The sequence below is a fragment of the Neopelma chrysocephalum genome, unplaced genomic scaffold (assembly GCF_003984885.1).
Source record: "Neopelma chrysocephalum unplaced genomic scaffold, ASM398488v2 Primary Assembly neopelma1_22, whole genome shotgun sequence".
NCBI lineage: Eukaryota > Metazoa > Chordata > Aves > Passeriformes > Pipridae > Neopelma > Neopelma chrysocephalum.
Window position 1 is genome coordinate 8,253,449 of NW_020897689.1, and position 21,304 is coordinate 8,274,752.

At 37.6% G+C, this 21,304-nt stretch overlaps 1 protein-coding gene across 3 annotated transcripts in view; it reads left to right on the forward strand.

Moving 5' to 3' along the window:
• Positions 1 to 21,067, forward strand: part of JPH1 (junctophilin 1) — an 83,544-nt gene extending 62,477 nt beyond the window's left edge. The window contains exons 4-6 of one of the 3 annotated variants that reach the window (XM_027692477.1): positions 10,258 to 10,919; positions 18,236 to 18,331; positions 20,193 to 21,067. In XM_027692477.1, coding sequence (XP_027548278.1) covers positions 10,258 to 10,919; positions 18,236 to 18,316 — 743 coding nt within the window. In that variant the 3' untranslated portion in view covers positions 18,317 to 18,331; positions 20,193 to 21,067. Of the gene's footprint in view, positions 1 to 10,257; positions 10,920 to 18,235; positions 18,332 to 18,496 lie in introns of all 3 variants that reach the window. The other 2 variants (XM_027692300.1, XM_027692386.1) reach the window with 2 other exon arrangements.
• The last annotated feature ends 237 nt before the right edge of the window (positions 21,068 to 21,304 follow it).

Below are 21,304 nucleotides of genomic sequence, written 5' to 3' on the forward strand. Positions count from 1 at the left end.
TGCATCTCCAAATCTGTTTGTAGGATCAGTGACGTCTGAAACTGTCTGGTTATTTCCTTGTTATTTTGTCCATCTAAATAATTCAAATGTAATTTTGGTTGTTTGGTGACATACTTATCTTTCATGTCTTCCCAGTATTGAGCCTTATTGGCACGTATTCCACAGGCTTAAGAAGTGCTGACATAGCATGTCCTAGGCTCTGCTTTTTTCTGTAGTGGAAGAGTTGAAGGGTGTTCAGAGAAAAACAGTGCAGGCACTGTCTCTTTGTGAAATAAGGTTTTTAAAAGAGGCAAAAGTTAGAAGGGCCTTGCCAAAAATTTCACTCAGTTATTAAATTTACTAAAAAGCATACTGTTGCATTGAAAGGCATCTGACAGTGTCAGTGGGAACTGGGTTGCTTACATTAAAAGTTTTGACGTAGAGTAGAAAGGCAAACCCAAGACCACTTTGCAAGAGGAGAGGTTATACTAAGAGAAAAATAAGTATCAAGAGCCATAAGAATTTTGGTTTTACTGTAAAGCATCACTGCCAAGTTATTTCCAGGTTTGATCCTGCTATTAATCAAATATAGTATATTCCCTTGTTCAGCTAAAATACAAGACATGACAGTTACTCATCTCTAATGTTTTCAAAAGGAGAATTGATTGCATTTAGGTAGTTCTCCTGTCTGATTGCAATAGGAATACTGGAAGTTGTTCATGAGGAAAAAAATAGTAAATGGAAGTGAAAAATGGCAAGAGAAGCCTGATAAAGTTACAGTGCAATTGGTAATATTCCCATCTGTCTAATGGCTAGCCAGATATCATGGGTGATACGTTGTATAGTTGTATAATATAGTTGAAAAACATACTTAAATCAGCAGGTAATGGAAAAGTGGTATGTTGCAAACAAAGCTACAACAGAGTAAAACTGTAACAAGTGATAGGATGAGAGGCAATGGCCTCAATTTGTGCCAGGGAAGGTTTAGATTGAATATTAGGAAACACTTTTTCACCAAAAGGGTCATCAAGCATTGAACCAGGCTACCCAAGGGAAGTGATTGAGTCACTAATCCTGGAGGTATTTCAAAGATGTGTAGATGTGGCACTCAGGGACGTGGGTTAATGGTGGACTTGGCAGTGCTGGGTTAACAGTTGGAGTCGATGATCTTTTCCAATCTGAATGATTCCAAGATTCTATGAAAAATAAAGTTGTTAGTAACATTCCAAACTCAAAGTGGGTGCTACCATTTGCAGCAGTACTTACTGACCAAGTACAAGCTAGTTTGCAGGCATAGTATTTAAGCTGAAGAGAGTGACTGCCTCCTCAAAAGTGCTGTGAGAAGGTCTTCAGAAGGGGTGACAGACTTGGCCAGTTGAGAGGAGATGTGAACCTGCTCCTGTTGAGTTGCCAAACTCCCATGGAGCAGGATGATAGCCACGCACTTGAAATGTGATATGGTAAGAGTAATAGCCAATACCCTTTCAGGCTGTATATTCAGAAGCACGTCGTGGAGAAGAAGGGTAATGGTCTCTTATCTGCAGTATCCCAGTGACACTGAGTGTGTAACTTTGGGAATCATCATATCAGAAAGATGTGGACGTACCAGAAGAAGTGTAAAGAAATTTAAATTTTACTGAGTAAAGACCACTATTATGCCACATTAACAGTCTCTCTATATATTTAAAATTCACCTTTTCAGAGAATATGCAGTTATGATGAGAACAGGATTACAGCCTTTCACTTCTGCCCATCCTTTAGGAGCTTAAAGAACTGCAGTAGTTTACAGCTGCCCCAGTGCAGCTCAGATGAAGAGGTCTCTAGGTATTTTGTGAATAAGCTAAAACCTTACTTTCTCAGTTATTGCCTATGAACAGCCTGTAGGCTCAGAAGCATTCAAGTAGTTTATATTACATGTGTTATTTAGCCAGGATCAGTCACATTAAATACAATGTGTGTATATTATCTGGCCTGGAAAAATGAGACCTTTCCTAGATTCAGGAGTCATATGCATCACCAGGTAATCTTGACAGATATTTTTTTGAAGTTCTGTCAGTATTCATTAACAGAGAAGTAGGGTAAGTAAAGCAAGTCATAACTAAGATTGCTGGTCACGAGCAATCTCTCTGTGCATAAGCTGATGTCCCACTGAGGTGTTAGAGATAACTGTGCAGCACTCATAGTGCCATTTATCAGGTAGGATAAACTTGTTGCATTTTTCTGATGGTACTGAACCCAGAAGTATAAGGACCTACACACTGTAACCTGCTATGCAGATACAATTAGGAAATTTTGCCCTGTTTTGGAAATATCACAGCTACTTCAGTCACCTAATAAAGCAGTAACAGAAGTGGAGCAGAGATTGAATTTATAGTCAGAATAAATTCATTGTTCTTGGTGCTGCCTCTAGGCAGTTTTTGAGATTCATTGGTGTAGTCTTTCCGGACTTCAGATCTTTCAGTGTGTAGATGTCTGCTCTATAATGATGTATTTAAAAACCTTTTGAGGGAGAAGATCTTACTTTAAGGAATTCTTTTATCCTTAATTATTCTGTAGTTATTGGATAATAGAAAAATGCAAATTACAAAAGTACTGTTTAGGTTCTGTGTGCAGGTGTGTTAACGGCAGGATAACTGAAATGAATTTCAGATTTGGAGGAAGTGACAGGGACAAAAGAGGCAGTCTGGCTTTCATACAGATAGAAATTGCATTAGCATCTCTGTTTCATCATCCTACTACTAGACTTACAAGTTTGTGATGTTGCTTGTGATGTGAATTGTTTGGTGGAAGTCCATTTTCTGTTGTCATTAGTGTCACTAACAGCTCAAGTTCGTGTTCTTGAGCATACATTTTGATATATTCAAGAAGCATTGTGCGATAACTTTTTTTATATACTTATATATGTGAGTGTCATATACTTTTCAACAAAGACCTGTGTGAAATGCAGAGAGACTAATGTGGTAGTCAGTTCACAGGTCACACCAAGAGCTGTCTTGTGCTGTGTAAATATCAGAGCAAACACAGAAGCATAAGAACTAGCTTTGGGTTTGGCCAAAGTATATATGTGTCTCTGTATGTGTGGCTAGTAAATAAGTAACTCAAGGACTTTTGATCTTAGTCTAGTCTGTGACTGGAAGCATTCAATGTGGGTTTTGAGAAGGCCCTATTGGTTTCATCAGTGTCAAATTCAGGAGAGTAAAGCACTGACAGATATTTTAAAGATGGTAGATATGTATTCTAGCAAAACTACAGAGAAGTTGGTTATGATACTGCTTGAAACTGTGCAGTTATACCTGTTTCCTGAGCAGGTATAAAGATACGCAAGAATTTGTGTGTTTGGGATTCTTCCAGACAAAACACTTGATTTCTACCAGTGGTTACCTACCAATGGTCTTTACTTAGCAAGAAGGAAAGGTTGCCTTTAAAGCTGCTTTGAAACCTGCTTGTATTCATTGATGCTACCTCTCAAAGTTAGTCCTAGATAGGAGATTTGTGTATTTTAGCTTTTACATCACTGAATGATGATGTGACTTTGTCAGGTTGTGGCAATAGTATAATATCACATTATATGCCATCTCTGTGTCGTATTTTTTGGTCATGTTGGTAGTACATGGTCTGAAGGACAGCAGGCTGCCAGATCAAATCACAATCCCATAAAATAAAATAAACAAAAAAAAGCCCTTATTTAATAAAATAAAGTGTAGGCATCATTCTCCATGACGTTCATGGATTTAGTGAGTAAGAAGCTATTGGCACATGCTAGTTTCAGTGTTCCTGCTGGTGCAACAGGAGAAGGAAGACTAGCAGTAGTACTGCTTAAGGGAGCAGCAGTGCTAACAGGAGATTGAGAAGCCCTAGAAGTGCAAGCTGGAAAAAACTTCAGCAAAGGGAAGGTATTTTCAATGAGGGAGGAAGAGGAAATGAGGAGTTGTGAGTAAGAGTGTATTAAGAAGGATTCCAAATAGTAAACATTATATTTTAGAGTATTTTTTTGATTATGCAGGAAAAAAAGAGCTCTTCTTTGCCTTGTTTACACTGTAATTTGCTCTTCTAGGCAGCCGTGGTACTTCCATGCTGGTGGTATTAGGTCCAGGAAAAAAAAAGTATTGTAAGGCAACCAAGTGGAATTTTAAAATTGATCTGGGCAAGATTTTTGATTTGCCCCTAGCTAGGGAAATTGCTTACTAGCATTCAAAATATTGATCATACCTCACCAAAATGCAGTTGCCATCAGAGGATAAAAGTTAGATCAGCCATCCAGATTTGGGTTTCTTCTACGTCTCCCCAGATAATGTCAACAATCCCTTCTGTTTCATTTCTTTTTTCTCTTTTGTGTCATGCTTTATTTTTAAAATTTAGCAAATGTAGTTTTTTATTCTCCAAAGCATTCTGAAGTACAGTTAAAGAGAGCCATTATTCCAGCTGACATAACCAACTTTACCTGCTGCTGAAGCAGAGCAGCAGGGCCTACATATGTGATTTTGAATTAAGGAGTTATTAAGTAACATATATATGCATCACTAGGAGTAAGACATTTCTTGCCTTTCTGCACATTGACTGAACCATGAGGGAGCTACACCATTCCATGCCCTATTGCTGGGTCACTGTATCGACCAGAAGGGTCCTGCAAACATCTGGAATGATAACTTCTTAAAATACCATTAGGAATTCTTTCTCCACCAGGAGGGTGGTCGAACACTGGAACAAGCTTTTCTAGAGAGGTGTTTGATGCCCCAAGCCAATCAGTGTTCAAGAGTCATTTGGACAATGGCCTTAATAACAGGCTTTAATGTTTACTCAGCACTGAATTAGTCAGGCAGTTGGAGGAGGTGATCGTTGTTGGTCCCTTTCGACTGAAATATTCTGTTCATATCTAAAGGCAGGAAGGCTCTCAGAGCCCTGTGGCTCTTTAAGCACCTTGCCTTATATCCATCAATTTCTTTATGGCAATAATCTTACCCTTAATTTACAGCCCTACTCTGTCCCAATGCAGTCTACCAAACATTACTAAACCCATAACTATATCTCTGCTCTGCTGAGTTCATCAACACATTTTACACATGGCATTGCACAGCCCTGCATTCAGTTGGTCTGAATTCAAGCCAGCAGCCTAGCAGTTCAGAGATTTTTTTGGTTCGCTGTTACCAGCATAACCTTCAGAAAAATAAGAATAAAACGTAGAAAGTATTAATGATATTAATTATAGTTCTCCCCCCTCCCTTCACATCTCCCCAATGAAGAAATAATAATAAATCCTATCTTTCTAAAATTTGCTGAATAATTTGCACTTTCATGATGACTCATTGAATCACTTCTTTTAGGAGACTGATAGATGATCATTTTTATTTCCTTCATCTAGAGTTACCATTCTGAATGCTGAGGAATTCTTCTAAAATGGATGTTCTATCCCGAAAAATCCTAATATAAGGAAAAAAGATCCTATATTAATTGATCCTCCAGTCAATCACCTGGCTTTGCCAAGTTTTATTAAGTTCATCAGTGTAGCAAATAAATCTTACTGTGAGAGTGTAAATATTGTTGCCAACAGTGATACATTAGAAAAGCATTGAAAACATCAGAAGACAACAAACCAGGTGGTTTTCACTGGCTTATTTCATGAACAGTATATATCAACCTGCAGCACCCACATCAAACTATATATTTTCCTTTTTTAGTACAGTTCATTTAAATACAAAAGACTTCAGCTTTTGCTTCATCCATATCATGCCCTGGATTTGTATTACAAAACACTGTGGAGTAAGAAACTTACTCATCATTTACTATTTCCTTCTCTTGATCTTTGGATTTGGTTTCAGTGGACAGTTCTCAGCTTTTTCAGGAAGATGACATTTATGACAATAGGTGACAAACTTATGGCCAAAATGCTGCGTCAGCTTCTGATTACTCAGGAAACTTATACTCCATTCCTAGTTTTGACAAAGGCTGCCTGTGCATCTTTAGGCTTGCCAAAGATTTTGCAAAACTTTGAACATGTTGATACTTTGTTGATAGCTGATCACTGAACTGAGAAGGGTTATTCAGATGAAGCACATGCTTTGGGTCATGATTTCCCTTTGGGTTAGCTTCCACATCAGTAAAATGGGCTATTGGTATAACCTTTCCTGTTGTACTTACTGATTGTGAACTGTTCAATCAGGAAATCTCTCTTTTTGTTATGGAAGTGTTCAGTAGTGTAGTAAAGGGGGCCTCTAATCTTGGAAGGTTTGTGTATAGACTGCAGAGTTCTGGGTAAGCAAATAACTTTGATTGTGTCACCATTACCCCAGAGAGAATCATTAAACCTTACAGTGCAGGTGGAATGGCTTTCCACTAACAGTTGATACATATAAACAAAATTAGGAAGTATCGGCTTCACGGGTGGAATTTATCTAGAAGTGCAACATAAATTTTCTTATAATCATGAAATTATAATGTCATTTCTTACTTGGGTTATTCTTTATAGCCCTATCTATTTGTTAACTCTTTATGTAGCACTAAAGGTAGTTAGGTTACGTCACATAATGTGTACTGTAGTTTAAAAAGCAGAAATAAGTGCATGCTTACCTAATAAGTACTTCTAATATACCTTGAAATTGAATCACATTGTTTCAGCATCAACAGTACTTTAAATATTGCATTCTCTAGAGATTATATTCTAGAGCCTGAATTAATGGCATTACTGTCTTTTTTTGCTCTCCATAGACTAATAAAATAGTAATACGGAATGCTTGTTTTTCCTGAATTGTAAGAATGGTAAGACTGGGGACAAAAGAGTGGAAGAAGTATCATGAAGAAATTATAAGATGTATATAAAATTATAAAGTTGCATATATGCGTTTTTCTTCACTATCTTAGGTGTATTCTGCAATCCCTCTCAAGTTTCAGATTTTATTTTGATCTGATAAGGCACAAGGTCTCAGCCTTCTTGGGAGACAGTGGCTGCGTTTACAGTGTCCTGCAAGATGACATTTTCAGACACTCCTTGAGCCACAATCCTGCAACAGACCTATGCTACCTCACTAGACCATGGGGGAAAGCATGTGGCTGTCACCTCTTTAGAATGCTGTGGCAGAACCAGAGCATCCTTCTCTTCTCATTTACAGGGCTGGCCATGCTGTCACATCACTTACTGGAGCCCTTCCAGGAGGAAGGACATAGTACACAAGAGCTTCACAAGAAATTCTAGATTTAGAACAACCACGAGTGTCTTCAACCAAACCGAAACTTCCCTCACAGCCAATGAAATGCTGTTCAAGCAGAGCATCAGACTGTATGAGACTCTATGTGCATACACTGCACACATCTGCACAATCCTTTGGCTTTCAGAGGCTATTCCCCCTGAATACTGGCTAACTCACACTTTAATAGTGCCATCCAGTTTCTGGCATCACAACAGCTGTGTGCGCCAAACCCACCTCATGGCTTTAACCTGCAAAGGTGCATCGATTTTGATCTGATGGCAGCACAGTCAGCATGTCGCTGTAAGAAAACACACGGGGTCATCCACAAAGAAAGCTTATCTTTACTTGGTTAGATAACATTTCTTGGTTCTGCTTTCCAGACCAGGTTCTCCTTAGGCACTGAGATGTATCATGTCTAGGACTATATCTACTTGTTGCTTGAACCGCGAAGAACCAGAGCTCTGTGTTTGTTTCCTAGACAAATAATTCCACTTTACCTTCTTCCCACCCGCAAATTCTATTCTCTTCCTCATTAAGATCAGCCAGCTGAGAAATCTTACAGTGACTCTCTTTCCGAATTTCCTTGGCCCCCGTTCCTTTAAGCTTGTGCTGTAGATTGCTCTTATGCTAAAGAAAAGGACCCCCTTACCCATGCCTGTAGTGTTAGATAATGCCTTTAACGAAGGGGAAAAGATAAGTTCTGACAATTCTTAGTTCTCAGAAGAGAGAGAGAACTGAGTTCTTGGAGTCAGTGGCTCAGGCAGGTGCATAATCCGATTGTATTGGATACAGTGAACAGATGTTTAAAAAGTATTTGGACAATCTCCAAAGCTAACTTCACAAAGAGCCAAGAATTTCAGTGTTGGAAAGACCTGTCTGGCAAGATTGGAGGCAAGGGGTGTATCTCTAATATCCATATGTGATGTACCAGGGGGTGGGAGGGAGGGCTGCTGTGCTCTGTTACAGCAATTGAAGAATGTCTGATCAGACACCCTCAGATGTTTATAGGAAGCGGGTGGAGAGGGATGACATCTGTGAGGTCCAGATGTTTCCTTATGAAAGTGTCTTCAAATGCTGTCAAATAATAGTAAAAGTAAAATCTTTACATATATGGGGCAGTGCAGAACTGTCACAGGATGTGAATTTTCAGGAACCGATCAGGTGCCATTTAAGCATCATTGTTAGACTGAAGAGATGATATTCCAATTGGATGCTTGGCCACAGCAATCAGAAAGAGCAAGCTGATGTGAATATAGATCTTTCCATAATAAATAATTATTGCAATTTAACAGTTCTGTGGCTTAAAGTTTAGTTAGAACTCTTTTGGCTATCCTTTTCTCTTTATGCTCCTAATTATATCTAATGTGAAAAGATATGGAAACCAAAGTTCATGTATGTTAAACCCTCAACATTACCTTATATATCTCTGCAAAGATGGAAGGAAATCCCCTACATGCCAGAGAATTTTTTGAATGCTGACCATACCTGTAACTTTATAAATGGAAACTTTTAATTTGTGTCTTGCTGCCTTTCCCTTTTACCAGGAAGATTATAAAAAGCCGTAAGAACCAAGCCTCTAGTTCTCTCCTTCGGTACAGGCTTAACTCTTCAAAATTTCCTCCTCAAATGTCACTTGAGAACAAATCCTGGCTTGTCTGCGTCTAGCTTCTTTCTTAACAGCTCCCTATTTCCACCCCTGGTTTTCAAAGATGCCAAAAATGTTGTGATTTTCCTGCTCAAAAGACCTTGCATGCCGAGTAATTCTTCTTTTCAGCAATAGTTACTTACTGGATGACTCAGTAACTTCCAAGAGCTTCGTGCTGCTCTTCCTTCCTGTCATCTTCGCACTGCGTAGTGATGCATATGCTTCTGGTGTCTGTAAAAACGCTGTATCTGCCTAACACAGCTAGAGCCTCCTCTCAAAAGCAGAAAAGTGTGTGCAGACGTTCTTCTCTGGGCACAGGATTTCTCTATGACATAAAGCACAGATAAACCTCACAGAAGAGTAAAAAAATTGAAGGAAAGTAGTGCTAGTAGGGATAGAAGTGGAGAAATGGTTGCAATGCATTTGTCAGAAGCCATTTTTGAACATACAGAAAGATTGTTGCAGTTCTTTGTTCACAGAGCTCCTCAATTTGTGACTTCTTTGGGAAACTGATCCTGGAATCTGGGATGTGACTTCTAGGAAGTAAAACAGAAAATGCTGCCCACAATACATACAGCAATTTTGTTTCTTAAACAATGTTTGCTCACATCTTACCATTTAGCAATTAAATCAGACAACCAAAACCTGGAGCACAGCATCTCAGCCAGCTTGTGTTTATGTTAACAGCTGTATAGAAATGCACCTTGTGAGTGAGTCTGAGCAGTGAATGTGCATATGGGTGTTTAGGTAGGATTTGGGTAGAGGATGTTCTTCACACTGGCTGATCTGTAAGTATTTCCCTAGTGAATATGAGAGAACTTGTCTTCCTACATCTTAAGTAGGCATTGTGTTACCAACTAGAGAGGTTAACCTGGGTCTCTGTGTGGTGAGGAAGACAAAGCCAGTGTGTGAGAGTTCAAGACACATATGCATAAGACAAGCTGACATTCACAGAAAGAGAAAAAAAAAGTGGTTCAAGCCCCATTTCCTGTAGCATATAAGAGATGTTTCATTCTGATGGTTAATTACTTCCATATCAAACAGATACTATGATCATAAGGGTAGAAGTTAAATCGATTAGGGTAATTAAGCAAAACATACCTCAAAACATGCCTCTCAGAAAAAGAATGATAGACAGGTAGGGTTAGTCAGTCGTCATTCACTCAGACTTTACTCAGAGACGATTTACATCTTGTGACCCATTGCAAAGCTGAAGACATAAAGTGACTGAGCCAAGTTAATAAGTAGTCCCAACAATTACCAGAAAAAGTACACTAGCTTCAACAACTCAGCAATTTACAGTAAATCACTATGGATGTCAATGAACTGTTGGTAACATATATCCCTGTCAGCATTTTAGCAAGGCAGTCCAGTCTGACATCCCAATGCAATAGTTTTACTGTGAAGTCTTATTTTTGTTTTAATCTTAATATTTCTATTACTATTTTCCAGGCCCTGATTATATCAAACAAAAATTTCAAGAAGGAATGGATGGGAAAGAAAAATCTGAAGAAAAAGTTCAGGAAAACCCACCTACCCCAAAAGAGTCACCTCACTTTTATCGAAAAGGTACTACACCCCCTCAAACCCCAGAAGCAAGTCCAAGGCATAGTCCTCTTCTTTCTTCTGACACTTCTCCTTCAAAACAACTGAAAAGGCAAAGCTCCAATTCTGGGGCAAGACTCAGTCAAGAAAAAAAGCTTTTAGCCACTGAGAATATAACACCCACAACTAACAAGCCTTTATATTCAAAAGCACCAGTGAAGGAGGAAGTAGCTGTGAAACACCAGCCAAAGTTTTCAGCCCAGCACAATCCCATCAGCACAGAGAATGGGGAGCTGCATGGTCACTACCACGGCTATTATGTAAAAATGAATCCATCAGTGCTTCCACAGGAGCTCAGGGAAGAGGATGAATATGTCAACCCATCGCCATCAACACTTGCACGAATACCGCCCTCTCAGAAGCCAAGTCCTGCTAGATCTGGGGGTAAGACAGATGCCAAAGAAAACAAACCTGACACAAAAATTAAGAAACCAGAATATCCTGCACCAAAGAATCCAGCTAATAATGAGTCACATTCAGCAGTGGAAAAAGAAGTAGGAAACAGCTCGGTAAGTACTGCGAGAAACATTTTCACTTTCACTGCCCATTTGCCTCTGAGTGCTGAGCTTTGCAACCTGAAGACAAGCAAAGCTCACTTCTGTCAAATCCTCGTCTGGATACATTCCGCTAGCTAAAACCCACTGCACCAGACTGGAGTAAGGAACAAATATTCCTCACTGGAGTGAAGAACAAATATTCCAGTCCTTTATGTTATCTTTTTTGTAAACTGGGAAGGGATAGTTGATAGCCAGATACTGACAGACTTCTGAACCATGAGATCCTATTGCATTCATAAACACAAAAGTGTGTTGCTGTGTGTATGTATATACATATAGATGCGATTTGCATGTATGTAGATACATACTCACAGATACACATTTTTTTTATATAGATATATATATTCCTCCCCAGAAAAGAAGTCCCATAATGTTAATTGTACTTCTGTGGATATTTGTACAGTACTGGGAGTTAGACACACACTCTTCCCCAAAGGTCTGCTTTTGACTGTTGCTGGAGACAGGATGCTGGCCTGTGGTCTGACCTAGTCCAGAGAATCTGCCATTTTTATCTTCTGCTCCATGTTGGTTTTGGGTTCTAAAAACAGGAAATTTGAACCAAAATATATACTGTTTTCAAATGCATACTTTGTAACAATGCTTGCGTTTTACAGTGATGTGAAAAATTTTACTTTTCGTCAGAAAACGGAGAAGGAGTTTTAAAATTATGCATCCAGATCAGTATGAATCTTAATTTCATTCTTAGCTAAAAATAATAAAACTATCAATAGCTATGCAGAGAAGGAGTGATTACTAGTAGCATTTCTATTCCGTGTTAGAAGGAGAAGCCAGGTTATGAAATTCAGAATCTCTGATGATGATTCTATGATTTCTGGGCCAAGAGAAACTCGGGAAACCATTAGTTTTAGATCCTACAGTTAACCTTTAAAACTGACTGATGGTTCTCAAAAAGTAATTAGAAAAGCATCAGTTATTTGGTATTATTCTGGTGAGGTCATTCTTACATTAATCCTGCTATTCTTATTTTATTCACATTGTTATTAATGACATGCAAGAAGACGTAAGAGTATTGCTCGGGAAGTTCATAGAAGACACAGAGACCAGGAAACTGGTAAATAATGAAGACCAATACAAGCTGATCCAAATCAACTGTTAAGAAGGGTGCGAGTATAATTATCCATGGGTAGCACAGCAAAATATAGTGTTATATATGAAAAACAATTAATAGAGCCTGACCATGCAGGATCAGAACTGGAAAAGGTTGGTGGATCAGGAGCAAGAGAGGCAACTGAACATGAGCTCCCAGTGTGCTGCTGTTGTTCAGAGATGTTAATATAATCCTTAGATTTATCAGCAGAAGAGATTAAGCAAGAGTACATGGGAGTCTGTTCTATCTGCTTTTGGCACGGGTGCAATCACTTCTGGAGTAAAATACTTTGTCCATAAATCGGGGATTTAAAATGAGAAAAACCTTAAGGGGAAGTCGCACAAAGAACTGCAAGAATGATTAAAACATGTCTTACAATGAAAGATTCAAGGTAAAAAAAACCCTGACATATTAAATCATTTCCTCTAAGTACACTTTATAAAATAGTTTTCCAGGCTAACAAGCAAATGTATAAGAAGATTCAACAGCTTGACAGATTGAGATAAAAGTCTTGATTTAAGTTGCTTTTAATGATATTAATTAAATGTGACATTAGTTTTCTGATGCTGAGGTTTTGGACCCATCGCTGAATAGTTCAGTAATGAGCATTTTGCCAAGATGATATTCTCTAGTTCTGCAGGAAGCTTGTATTCTGTTTTGTGCGGATCAAAGTAGATGTTCACAGAGGTTCTGTAATCTGCAAATCTGTATTACAGCTGATATCAGCCCTTTAACCTTTCAAATCTCACAGATATGACTCTTATGTAGGGTAATACAAAGCTGTCAGGCTTGTAAATGTTGAGCAAGCATGTACAGAATTTTAGCCTGAATTGGAATTGTATGTTCAGCTCTGGTGAAAATAAGTGAGTAGAAATACTGCTTATTTTTCCTGCATTCCAAATAATGTTTTGGAGCTGAGCGAGTCCTCATCTTAACAAGTAGGGCACTTGAACAGCAGTTTATTGACCTTCTAGAATAATCAGGATAAGGACCATGAACCTACAGCCTGTTATCAAGAAAGGTGTAAAAGTGATGAGATATTGTGCATTAGCTACTGTTTGTTTACTGATATTACAGTTCATCTGGGAACTGTTCCTCTATTTCATTTGGAGCACCCTAATTGCACTGTTCCTGTTACCAGCATTTCAATAAGGAAGGGAGGTGGATTTTAGGAATTCATTTTAATATAAAAGTATTCTAAGATATATGTAGATGTATGTGGGTGATTTCAAAGATGTCTTCCATATGTGTCTATAAATTTATTCTTATAGAATAAATTTCCTACACACTTATTTCTTTAAATTGCTGAAATGAGTAAAAATGCTAAAACAAAGCAGAAAAGAGTAGCCTACTGGCCTAGCAGTTTGAGGGAGAAACAGTACAGAATGACTGTTAAAATTGCCTGGAGACTTCTAATTTTTAGTATTACCTTTCAGCTTTGAAAAACAGTAGCCTGTTCTGCAGTGCTCCTGGACTGAACTCAGTAGTGTGCTGGAATTATGCAGTGACTAACCTAAGAGTGCACAGTTATTGAGGAGAAGCCAGATTCATAGAATCATGGAATAGTTTGGGTTGAAAGGGACCTTAAGGATCATCTCGTTCCAGCCCCATTGCCGTGGGCAGGGACACCTTCCACTAGACCAGGTTGCTCAGAGCTCCCTCCAGCCTGGCCTTGAACACTTCCAGGGGCTTCCACAGCTTTTCTGGACAACCTGTTCCAGTGCCTCACCACCTCACAGTAAAGAATTTTTTCCTAATACCTAGTCTAAACCTACTTTCTTTTAGTTTGAATCCATTCCCCCTTGTCCTGCTTAGTGTACTTCTCTTTATCCCAAACACTTCTGAACGTTGAGTGACTTCAGAACTCTAGAGTTGCATTGGGGAATTATTTTATTTTAGTAAGAAATTGCAATTGCTTTTTAGTCATCCTGACAAATGATTTCGTTATGCTTTGAAATGTATTTTTTAAGGAATATAAAGTGAAAAGAACCCTCACTCTCATGAAAAGGGAATGATAAAACATGTTTTTGGAATCCAAAAATGAATCTATAACATTTATTGAGCACTTTCATTAGGTTATCTGAAAGTGCTGTGTGAAATTGTGCTGTGCTTTTTCCAAGTTTCCAGTAATAATGCATTAAGAACATAGATACAGAAGAGAAGATTTTCAATTCTTCCTTCCATGTATCTAAATCAAAGCCTTATCTCACTTCTGAATGAAACATCAACTTTAATTTGGATTAAGATCTTTAAACAACTTTATTTGCAGCAAAGCTTGCAGCAGCTGTTTTAGTAATCAAATTCATGTTTTATATTTTCTGTGAATCTGTTACATCCTGAAGAATGTCATTGAGTATCATCTGTGCAATAAGTAGTCATAGGAACAGTACTGATTCTCTAGATATCCCCTTTTCTGCCATTATACTTGAAAAATATCAGCACATACTTCTTATGCCACACATTTAAGTGTGTTTCTCTATGTAGTTACTCTGTGATGTTCAAAAATCAAAGTTTAAAATAATTTTGGAACTCATAAGAAAGAGTCAGTTTTTATCAAGGTAAAATCATGTATAAAGCACAATGACAAAATCACTGTTCATCAGCTGCTCAAAAACAGCTGGCTGTTTACAGGAGTTACCTGTCATTTATGAGAGATAAATCATCCTTGTTTCACTGAGAACTAGGCCAATTGTATAATTAGGTAAATTGTATTTACCACAGTGTGAAGGTTGTACAGAGACGCTTGACCATGAACCAGTACTGTTGTTTCTAACTGCTCGTTAGCAGCCTCTGGCTCCAGTTTCAGTTTGCATGCTGCTATCCCACCTTGAATATGAGCTAATTTGAGATTGTCTTCGATTTGGGTGTGTGGCAATTCAATAGGATTGAATTTCACAAAACACCATTGTAGTGTACATTCATGAATACACATTTTGTTTGCCCATGTGTGACCATGTGCTGCCCTAGGACAGATCCAGCCCAGGCACAAGTGTTTTACTACACTGTAATTTTTTTCATCTTGCAGGTAAGGATTTTTAAACCACACAGACTGTTTAGCCTGGTTTTTACCTGTATCTAAAAGCTTTGTGTTTTGCTGAATGTTACCCAGTGTGCTTCTACTCCCGTCTTTTTGTTCAACTCTCATGTCTTTGTTAACTTAAGATCCATGTAGTAAGGGCTATAACTACCATGATATTAAAAAAATAGATCAGTATTTGCCTGATCCTAAATAAAACCTCTGAGCAGGAACTTTATGCTAAATCGAATGGACATTCCTAATGCAGTGGAATTACAAGACTAGTCTTAATATTTCCTGGCATTACATTTTAGGAAAATATCTAACTTTCCTCCCCAGATGAAAACTAATTGTATGGTTATATTTTTAACTACATAAGTGTCTGACTTATGAGAAGCTGAAAGGGCAATTTTTAAGCAGGACTGAAGATTTTCTACTACAGCTTCTTTAGTGCACCTGTTCTAATCACTCTTAGACTGTTCAAACTAATTGTGGCTTTTGCTATTTTAAGCCCTTGCAGGACACTAAAGTCTTATTTGTGGTATTTGTCTTAAAGCATTAAATGCTTATTTCATAGGTGTCTACAGAAAGGCAGTAGTTCATTGCATAAGAACCATGTGCTGCACAAATATTATTTGATCATTTTTTAGTGTATCAGGAAATTCTTCTTGGGGCTGAAGGGCGTAGTTATCAGAAGAGGAAACAAAGTGCACATAGCAGGCCAAAGTAGATGAGATTTATGTCTTCAGATAAGGCATAGACTCATTATTATAAAGAGATAACACATTTTTCTATGATCATCATGTAAAATCAACATGATTTTACAACAGCCCAGTTCTCAAGCTGTCACTTGCTTCTGTCTTTGTAGATGAGATTTCTTGATTCAGCCCATAGCCCCTAGGGTTTTTAGCCTAATTTATCTAATGTTATTCTGATGAGATTGTTATACCTAACCTGACTGACAGATGCACCAAAAGAGAAGTCCCCTCCCTCTCCAACAAGCTTAATTTTGTGAGACTTATGATACTGAGCTTCTGTTGGAGCTGCAGTCCCTGTTTATCAATCAGCCAGAATCTGTCTTGCAGCTACTAGGATGCTTTCCACAATGTATTTCAGGTAATGAATGAGTTCCTGGTTCCTGTTAAGTCCCCATAGGTTCAAATTTTTTTTAAGTCATGATAAATCAATGTGATTTCCACAGATGTTATTTTCAAATATGCAGAGTCCTAGGTGGCCAAATCCCAGTGAATTTTAATGGTATTTGGCAAGGATCTCCTTCACATTTGCTTGCAATTCGTTTTGCAGTATAACTAAAATCTTTAGTTGAGATTCCAACCCATAAGGGAACTATTGACCAACCTAAGGGAACTATTTTGATCACATGGGGAGTCCCTGTTTGAATCATAGGATCATGGAACGGTAAAATGGTTTGGGTTGGAAGGGGCATTTAAAGATCACCTAGTTCCACCTCCCCTGCCATGGGCAGGGACACCTTCCATTAGACCAGTTTACTCAAAGCCCCATCCAACCTGACTTTGATTACTTCCAGTGATGGGGCATCCACAACTTCTCTGGGCAGCCTGTTCCAGTCTATCAACAGCAGAAAGATGCTGAATCCACATCTTAGTGGAAATTAATAGTGTAATCAAATCACACTTCCTGTAGAGAACTTTGTATATTAGTATGTTTGTCATGAGATTCTGGGAATTTTTTTGCAAAAGAAGCAGTCATTAAGTGGAAGGTTCACTCCTAAGGGTGTTTACACTAACATTCCAAGACCGCAAAACTGAGATATTCTCAAAGTAGCTTTTGTTTCAAGTCAAACATGTCTTATTGCTCCAAGTCTTCCAGTATGGCTTTCATGCATAAATCTCACAATTGCCAAATGCATTTGGTGGGAATTCTGATGGGGACTTGGATTTACTTCACAGTAGAAAAGCATAGAAGTACTCAACCTAATGTAATTATGATCGTGCCAGAAAGAGAAAGAAGATTTTTACCTTGAGTTACACAGTACTACAGCGAGGCTGCTTACAGTGCTGTGCTCAGAAATGTAACCATATCTGGAGCTGTGCTTCGCTTTTATGCCTGTTCTCTGTCACCAAGTGTCTCATATTCTTTGGCACATGGTGAGTCACTTGCACTAAGGAGGAAGGAACATGGTTCCACTTCTGTTCTGTGACCTGATGGTTAAGGCATACCACTGGTAAGTGGGAACTTGTTACTCAAAGTTACTTTGACTAAGGTATCATTAAACCCTGTTTTCAGTTTCCTAGTCAATATTTTAGACATTCTGCCATTAAGCAAAATGTGAATACTGCTGCCAGTACTGTTACCCCTCTGGCAACATTTAACTGGCATCCTAGTAATCTTAATCATTGTTTGAACTTGAACACCTAGTTCCTCAACATGTGAAAAAATACCTCTGAATTGTTGCAAATGGATAGACATGCTGATTTGGTTTAGACTCACCAGAGATTTAAGCAGTACTTGACATAACATATTTTGTGACTTACTCAAGAACTTAGCAGTCCACATCTGGCCTGCCATCGGATGTACTGTGTAAAGGTGTGCTCTGGTAGAAAGTGTTTAATGAGACTGTTTCAGAAGGAGAGCATGTGATATAGTAATGACACAAGTACTACTCAAGAGCTTCCCAGTTAAGTAACATTTTCTCTGCCTTTGGTTGTCAAAAAAAGGTATTCTTTTCATAAAACACGTTTGTTTTGTCTGTTTTGAAATGAGTCGGAATTGGAGAAGGAACCTGCTGTAAAGATGATGAGCACTCCGGCTTCCATAAAGTAGTTCTCATTCTTTGTTTTGCTCTATTTTAAGCTGACATTGCTTTTGTGTTGATAGGTTTGTTTTCATTTGTTTATGTGGTCGTATTTGTGAGGTGGTTTAATCTCAGTATGATTAAGAGCAACATGATAATATACTCTCACCTGTATTTATGAAGCTCATTTTCACAAAGATGATACTTAGCTCACCTGAATATCAAGGGTAGTAGGTATTTTTCAGGAGCAGGGTCTGTATCCTTCAGATCAAGGTCAAAACCAATAGAAATTGTAAAATCGGGTCATGTTCATTACTGTGCATGTGTGGAAGGCTGCATTAATTCTCATATCTTTATTTTATTTTCAGGGCCCTAACTCAGTCATGATCGCCCTGGTAATGCTGTTGAATATTGGTTTAGCCATTCTTTTTGTCCATTTTCTAACTTGATTGGAATTAGGAAAGGTAAGAAAGGTCTTGTTTTCATATAAAATCACCATATCCACCCCACCTCAAATGATAAAGATTTAATTTCTTTGCATACTTTTAATGTTCCCCACTTTAATTATAGCTATGCCTGAATGTGATTCAACATAGTTATTTAATATTGTAACTGTTTTGACCCTTCAGTGAAGTCATGACAACTAGTGGTGTTAGCCCACAGTTCTCTGCAGTTGTGTCATCAGCCTTTTAAATGGCACCTGTCATACTCAGACACAGGGAAGGAGGCTTGGAATTAGGATGGGACGCAAGAGATATGAAACTTGGAAAATTCAGCCAGGGGCTCAAATCAGTTTCTCTGCTGATGGCTCGTGGCTTTGGGGTCTTCTGAAAGCTGAAGCAAGCAACCATGTTGGAAAACAAACAAAATAATCTGCTGAAGCAGCCCTGCCAGTGAAGTGCGTTGGCTTCTCCATCTGTTCCAGCAGAGTGTGACTAAACTGGAAATGTACGGAGCTGCACTTTTTGTTGATGGAAGCTAACAGCTGCCTTACTATTTTACCGTCTGATGTTTTTAGTGGGGAGATGGGAAAACGACTGCCAGAGGAATGTGGTCAGAGGATTCTGTTGCTGTGGAAGTGATTCCAGCGTTCACTCCTATCTCATTAGAAGAAATAGTTAGCAGCATCAGTCACCAGTCTTATTCCATTACCTGCTGCTTTTAACATCTCCTGCAGTGTTCTGGGAGATCGAATTTCATTTGCCTTTGCATGATTCTGTTCATTTGTTGTTTATGAAATTTGATGTATAGCCATAACGTAGTGTTTGGTCCAGCCTGGAGAAAGCTACCAGTTCTGCCTAGCAGCAGAAGCAGAAAATCAAATATCTTTTCCTAGTCTAAAGATAAAATTCTTAAATTCATTTTCCTAAACCTGAAGAGTCATTTTGCTTTAAGGTTTAGAAAGTAATATACCATTACTGCAAAATTTAAAGACGATGATATCTTCCTAAAAATGCTTCCAAAATGCTTCCAAAGCAAGCAAAATTTTTCATAATAAAAGAATAAGAATCTTATACTGGTACCAGCACATTCTAAACAGGAGGTGAATATCAGAGTAAGCCAAGAAAGATGAGCTATAGGGTTTGCATGCTAACTTTTTTTTCTTTTTTCTTTTTCTTAATTCTGGTGCTGTGGTAATTGGTGATTTCAATTATTATGTATCAACACTGAGGTATTTTGCCAGCGGTTAAAATAAAGTCTTGTCTGGGTGCACATTAATGCCAGTGACAGTTAAGCTAGTTAATGCTCATATTAAATCATCATAATTTTAAAATACTAGATTTGTGTTGAATACATTCAGGTAGAGCGTTTAAAAATGTTAAATGATTGTTTATTGATTTGATGCCTTCAGTGTCTTTAAAATCCATATATAATTTTACCTCAGCATTAAAAAAGCCTCAAAATTTTTCATTTGGAAGGTTTGTCTTAAGTAGTTTCATAGCCCTTTGTTCAAACGATGTGATCATGTTTCTTTTTATGTGCCATTATACTGTAATTATTGTACCCTATATTAATCAAATGCATGCTTATTTACTGAATATGTGGTGTGATCATTTGGCAAGTAAATATTTTAATTTAAAGCTGCAAAAAGCAAAGGGCTTATATTATGGTTTATTTTAGCTCTATTAGAAAATCTTTCATACAGTATAGTTTTTGAACCTGTTTGTAAACTTTCTAAGTTTTTGCATGGTTTAATGGGCAACATTCTTACAAAATACATTAGCTATTTTTGGTTCAGCATATTAAAGTACCATAGGTATGGACTGAATATTGTGCAGCGAAGCAGCTCTGAGCAGGGCAGTAACACCGTGGTGTTTTTTACAGAAGTATGTTGAGAATCCTGTGTTTTGACCAGTGTGGATAAAGAAGAAAGCAGAAAGAGAGCAAATGAAAATAAGACTTGTATATTTATTTTTTAAAAAAAGTTTAAATTGTGTTTTAAATTTAGGAAAGTAATTTTTAAATAAGAACAAAATTTTAAAAGTTACTGTGTAAGCCTTGACTTAATGGATGAAGTGTTCCATCCCACAGTTAAATAACCCCGTGTCTCCTGACATGAGGAGGTAATTTTGTAACTGACATATTTAATTCCTATTAAATGTTTATTTAAAATACTTTATGCTCTGGAAATAATGGGTAACAAAGCTTATGAAAAATGTTTATAAATTTAAGTAAGCATGTTAGTACCATTTATAAATATGTATGATTTATAAGCTTTTTTAAAACAAAGCTCAGACAAATCGTTGGTATTTTTCTAAAATGTGCACAGTTGTATTTTACATGAAAGGCTATTTATAATTGGTTGTTATACTGTACACTACATTTTGGACAGCACAATGAAGCCTGCCAATGTACTTAATAATGTCATTTTGTCTATTTGAAGTTTCTTGCTGTCAAAGAATAACTCTTTATCTATGGGTTTCTCTATTTATAATAAATTCTTGACCCAAAATGTACAATGTACAGTTTTCACAACTGTATTTGCTCTAATAAAAATAAGTTGGTTATTAATAGAGTTTCAGACTACTTTTTCCTGTTTATGAATTACTTTGTTCACTCTCTGGAAGCAATTTTTCTAACAAATTCAATAAACAAGGAATGAAGCAGGAAAATGGGTGAAGTCCTGGTCCCTTTGAAATCATTGTGAGTTACTGTTTTCAACAAAAGTGATTCTGGGAAACAATTAAAAATAAATAATTTAAAAAAAAAGTCAAGCTTCCTTTTGTGTCTTCTTTTATCTTCTGATACAGCATTTTTGTATCTTTATAAATTTAGTATCTTGAATTACACTTTCACTGCAAGACTGTTTAATCAGTTTTGTTTTAATCAGTGAGTGACTGGTCCATTAACAGCTGTTCTTGTAAGTGAATTAACTTTTTTAAACCTCACTCCTCCTTAGGGTCTTCATAGGTTCGGTTCAAAATTAACATGAAGTC